This window comes from Schistocerca americana, chromosome 8 (assembly GCF_021461395.2).
Source record: "Schistocerca americana isolate TAMUIC-IGC-003095 chromosome 8, iqSchAmer2.1, whole genome shotgun sequence".
Taxonomy (NCBI): Eukaryota; Metazoa; Arthropoda; class Insecta; order Orthoptera; family Acrididae; genus Schistocerca; species Schistocerca americana.
This window is the reverse complement of record NC_060126.1, coordinates 368,467,298-368,473,297: the sequence shown is the minus strand read 5'-3', so window position 1 is coordinate 368,473,297 and position 6,000 is coordinate 368,467,298. Positions and strand designations below refer to the sequence as shown.

General features: G+C 39.7%; 1 protein-coding gene across 1 annotated transcript in view; it reads left to right on the top strand.

Annotated features, from left to right (window-relative positions):
• The first annotated feature begins 1,298 nt into the window (after positions 1–1,298).
• LOC124545855 overlaps positions 1,299–6,000 on the top strand; it is a 77,957-nt gene continuing 73,255 nt past the window's right edge. Inside the window, exons 1-3 of the mRNA XM_047124813.1 lie at positions 1,299–1,455; positions 1,760–2,576; positions 2,661–2,804. Of these exons, the coding sequence (XP_046980769.1) occupies positions 1,406–1,455; positions 1,760–2,576; positions 2,661–2,804 (1,011 nt within the window). The 5' untranslated portion in view covers positions 1,299–1,405. The remainder of the gene's footprint in view (positions 1,456–1,759; positions 2,577–2,660; positions 2,805–6,000) is intronic.

Genomic DNA, 6,000 nt, shown 5'->3' with positions numbered 1-6,000 from the left:
CGTTTTATAGAGAAATAGGCTTCAGTTTTTTTTTTCGCTGAGGCAGTTAGTTTATTTGAAACGAAGTGTTTCATTCCGCGCAATTGGCTACTTTCAACCTCGTTCAATTTAAAGTGCAAATTTTCATTTTCTGGGACGAATGACGTTATACCACAATAAAGAACCAAGCATGAGAATAGAGTACTGGACCTCCAAGAAAATTGGTATCACGAGAACCACATGAAAAGCTGAATATCGGGTACTTCAGAGTCCATCTGGACCTATAAATGTGCAATTAGAGCGGAATGAAACATTTTAGTATGGTTTATGAAATTCCGATGCTGGCTGGAGTAGTCTCTCATGGCCTGTTCCATTTATGACAATGTAAGATCTCTTAATGCTATATACGTATGAACATAAGTAAACATTGACTTGAAGCTAAGTAGGCAAATTTGGTCAGTAGTTTTGAAGTAAATATTTTGTTTCAAATATAATGACAGCTGTAGCAGAATTTTATAGATCTGCCTTCTGTGAAAGTGTTCTTCGATCACAAGGCACTTGTCTAGTACTTCCTCTGGGCTTGAAGTTATTTCTTAATTTGAGTTTACGTCTTAAATTTATAGAATGCCATTCTATGCTAAATTTTAGACTGGCAGCATGCAATGTTTTATCGTTTTAACTCCCCACATGGCGTCATATTTATTCCTAGAGTAGAATATAAACCGTCAGTTGTACAGTTTCTTTGCCTCACAGACAACCATGTTAATTTTTTCACATTTTCAAATAGTCATGAAATTTATTGTTCATTATTCCGGTGTAAGCTACACAAGAAACTGTCTCTTTTTTTGTTGCAAGTAATTTGTATTCCATCCTAGTAGCATTTTGCAGTGCTGTGTAGATGTAAACCTGTTGGAAATGCTACATAACAATATTGCAGAGTACGAATTAAAAAAAAAATCTGTCAAAGTCACCCCTTATGGTACTTAGAGCTGTGTAGTCTAATTTTGAAATGATATTTTGCCAAGAACTGCTGCCTTATTCGCATCCTTTATCTGTGTGGGATATGATAAAACAATTGCTCTAACAACTCAGTAGTATGTCCTCTCAACAACATGCCGCACGGGCGGCACGGCTACACATGGTCACGTGATGCCCCACCAGAAATACAACGAAAAGCGTATGAGCAGAGCAAGCACCAAGCACGGGCTGCCTACGTCATCTTAGCTGCGCATGCGCAGTACAGCCTGTTTGGCGCTTTCTGGTAACTGCTCAAACGAACCTTAGAGATGATAGCCTGTGTGCAAAATCTGTGACTCAGCATCTGTAATTCTCTTCTTTTCTATTGGTGCGTTCGTAGCCACTACATACACACTAGTTTTGGAGTTGTTTTAAATGCAAGATATGTGTATAATATTGCTTTCCTTGCATGTGCACGAATTCAAGTCTCTGTGGTATGAATACTTGCAGTTTAGACAGGTACCGGTTTTAGCATTGTATCACAACAGGCCTGCTCCCGCAGAAAAGTTTGAATTTCTATTTTTAAAGATGACATGTGCGCGTATCGCCGGAATGACGTGATTCACTGGGAGCGGGAGCCGGTGTATTTGAACCACTTGTTGTGCAGTACTAGTGGAACCAGTGCTGTGCAAACTCGTGTGCATTAGGAGGTGTACGGTTATTGTCTGCATAAGTGCGAGCTGATTGTGTCGCAAAACTTTTTCTGCACATATGCTGTGTTTATATACACGTAGATTTCATCTATAATCTTTCTTTTGTTCAGATACGGCATGGGCGGCGGAAGGAGAAGGCGGGCATATAATAAGAAGCAAGCCAAAAGAAAACGCATGCAAAATTTGTTAAAGCGCGTGAATGAGGAGAAGGAAAATTTAGTGGAGACTGATTTATCAGCATTTTCTGAAGACTGCAGTGTAGACAACGTATTTGATGCAGGGACTCCTGAACGCCGCAAAAGTGTGAGTGAAGCAGCTGAATCTTCTTGTTTGTCAGAAAAAAGGAAATTAGATTTCTCCCCTGCAAGAAAGATTTTCAAGAGAACTCGGACTTCGGCAACGCCAAGAAGTGAACTGAAATGGCCCAGCAGTGGTTCTCGCACACCGAATCTATCTTCGTGGTTATTGGAGGCTGAACAGATATTTCGACCGTCGGCTGATCAAAGTGATGATTTGAAGAATATTAGCAGCTGTAGCACTATCAAGAAAAAAGGCACTAGGAAAGATGATAGTCATTTTAGAGACGAGGGTAAAATTTTTATTCATTCTACTCCAAATATAAGGCAAAGAACGCCATCGCTTTCAAAGTTAGACCGAGTTGGAGCCAGTTGTGCAGACTGTTCAAAAGGGTTCTACAAAAAACGAACAAAAAGTTTGAGTTATGGCTCAGTAAGTGAAAATAAGATATCGTCTTCAAAGTCTTTGACCCAATTATGTTTAGACTACTCTACAACGCCAACAGCTAAACCAAAACAAAGCATCAAAACACAGCTGAAGCTTGTTCATCTGATACATCAAGGAGATGTCAAAACATATGATGCAGAAAACATCCAAGTTATGCAGGCTTCAAGTGCTGATGCTGGACAGGTATGTATAACAGGTGTAATCTGTGCAAACACCATTGCTTTGTTTTTCCACTTTTAATGCCAACTTTAATTTATAATTCCACAGAGTGAATCAAAGAATGGGTTAAGCTTAATGCAGTCAGCAAGTGGAGATGAAGCTCAGAAGACAATTTGTTCCTATGACCACACGGAACAAATGAGTACGGTGCACAGTTCAGGCTCCATTGAGGATAGTGTGTGTTTGTCTCAGGTACATATGCTTAGTGTTAACAGCTATTCATTTAATTAGTTATCTCGTTTTCTATATTGGAAGAGTATTATGGAAAGCATAAGATAACCAGAAACCTGTGTGTTCTGTTCTGTATAACCTGGAGACGCCTGTGTGAATATTAGATTACAGATAATGTCTCTCTCTTTCTCCCCCCCCCCCCCCCCCCCACCCCACACACCACTCTCCCCCTCTCTCATGTGGTCCAGACTTTGTTAATATCTCCATCCCTTCACTAGTTATACTTTTACCCCTTCTTGCGTGTATTCATTTTGCTCATTACACAAGAAATTTAAATGCTGAAGATTTCAAAGTGTTTAAATTCGCTTGTCTCTCATATTTTTATTGATGTAGACTCTGCATGTTGTTATGTGCCTTCTTTGCCATTTCAATTTTCGCTTCATATTCTGGAAACACTTAAGTGCATGGTAGAGAGTATTTCCCATTGTCGCAATGTTGAATGTGTCTGTGCATGTTGTAATCAGTCTAATTTTCTGAGAGTGATTACATACTTGGGGGAGGGGAGGGGGGTATATTCCTCACTTAATATTTGTCATTGAAACTTTTTAAGGTAGGATTTTGCAGTATAATTGACATCTTTATTTTCAAGTATCTGCCAATTCAGATTTATTGGCATTTTCGTGACACTGTCCTGTAAATCAAGCACGCTCGATAGGCTGAGTTGTGCCAGTGCGTTGTGAGAAATCTCCTTGGTAGGCTGACTGCCTTTGTGCAATAATCGAACAGTGAATTGAAGTATGCCGTCTGCTTTACTTCTGTTCAAGCCTAATTGATGATCCTATTCCATATTGTCATAGAGTTCTACACCGAGATAGTAGTGTGAGTTAAGATTCCAGTTTGGGCTTACAAGTCATGAACAGCACAGGTCCAAATGCACTTACCTTGGTATGTCTGAAATTGTCGTCTACTGATGACTCTTGGAATGTGTTGTGTACTCCCTCAAAGGAAATCCTTGTGACGGTCGCAGATTTATTTTGACAGGCACTAACTCGTATGATCTGAAACAGTGATAGTGAAAAACAGCTTTGCGGCTCACTTTTGTTTTGTCTGTTACCCTTCTTGTAGATGGGTGTGATACGGGTTTTCTTCCAACGAGATTTTGTCTGAGATGTGTATTATGGATAAGAGAGTTACTAATGCAGCTGCATATTCTGTGTATAATCTGATAGCTCCTTGGGGCCCTGGATCTTTGTTCAGTTTAAGTGGTTTCAGCTGTTACTCAATGCCACTGTGCTAACATCTGTATCGCTCATCTTTGCAGTGGTCCAGGAATTAAACTGAGTAGCATTCCTGGAATTTCCATTGTAAAGAAACATTGAAAAATGAGTTAAGCATTCCTGATTTAGGTCAATGGAAGTGTCAGATTCCACCTGTCTGCTTTGACCTGTGATGTAAGGGTGTTGTGGTGTGTGACGTCATTACAGGGTGGAGTTTGAGTTTGATGTGTTTGTGGATGTCATCTTGTTTTGTTTGATGTTGCCCTATGGTGATTTTTCTTGAGTTGTGATGTTTTGCGTATTGATAGTGTATTGGATGTGTTATGATTTATGTATGGACGTTTGATTTTTGAGGGGTGTGTTGTTTTTTTTTTTTTTTTTTTTTTTTTTTTTGTTGACCGAGGCCTGTATAGGTCAAGGGAAGTGACAGATTCCAATTTTCGTAGTTTCAGTTGTAGCTATTGGTGTTTTGGTATCGTCAGCTGTAGTTGACCTGATTTTTCAATGTTGTTGTTGTTGTTGTTGTTGTGGTCTTCAGTCCTGAGACTGGTTTGATGCAGCTCTCCATGTTACTCTATCCTGTGCAAGCTTCTTCATCTCCCAGTACCTACTGCAACCTACATCCTTCTGAATCTGCTTAGTCTATTCATCTCTTGGTCTCCCTCTACGATTTTTACCCTCCACACTGCCCTCCAATGCTAAATTTGTGATCCCTTGATGCCTCAAAACATGTCCTACCAACCGATCCCTTCTTCTAGTCAAGTTGTGCCACAAACTTCTCTTCTCCCCAATCCTATTCAATACCTCCTCATTAGTTACGTGATCTACCCACCTTGTCTTCAGCATTCTTCTGTAGCACCACATTTAGAAAGCTTCTATTCTCTTCTTGTCCAAACTGGTTATCGTCCACGTTTCACTTCCTTACATGGCTACACTCCATACAAATACTTTCAGAAACGACTTCCTGACATTTAAACCTATACTCAATGTTAACAAATTTCTCTTCTTCAGAAACGATTTCCTTGCCATTGCCAGTCTACATTTAATATCCTCTCTACTTCGACCATCATCAGTTATTTTACTCCCTAAATAGCAAAACTCCTTTACTACTTTAAGTGTCTCATTTCCTAATCTAATCCCCTCAGCATCACCCGATTTAATTTGACTACATTCCATTATCCTCATTTTGCTTTTGTTGATGTTCATCTTATATCCTCCTTTCAAGACACTGTCCATTCCATTCAACTGCTCTTCCAAGTCCTTTGCTGTCTCTGACAGAATTACAATGTCATCGGCGAACCTCAAAGTTTTTGTTTCTTCTCCACGGATTTTAATACCTACTCCAAATTTTTCTTTTGTTTCCTTTACTGCTTGCTCAATATACAGATTGAATAACATCGGGGAGAGGCTACAACCCTGTCTCACTCCTTTCATGCCCCTCGACTCTTATAACTGCCATCTGGTTTCTGTACAAATTGTAAATAGCCTTTCGCTCCCTGTATTTTACCCCTGCCACCTTCAGAATTTGAAAGAGAGTATTCCAGTCAACGTTTTCAATAAGACTGCTAAAATGTACAGTGAAGGCTCCGTGCATTTCCCTTTTGATAGCCAAAAGTGTTTCATTCAGCATCTGTCTGTCTACAGTCATGTACTTAATTTTTCACTTACTATGTTATAGTCTGTTCAATTAGAAGTTTCTTTGTGGGAACTGTATACCATGCCCCCACGGGGTTCTGCCTATTGTGAAATGTTTTTTTATACTGTGAGTAAAACTTTGTATAATTTTACGTTTGATTTGCTGTGAAATCAGTTGCCTTGGTTAGGACTCAGGCAATAGGGAGTGGTCTATGACATGGGAAGAACGCATATTTGTCTGCTTTGACTGGGCTGCTGGCAATGCCTGATGACAAATGTGTGTACAGCACACAATTCCATAACTC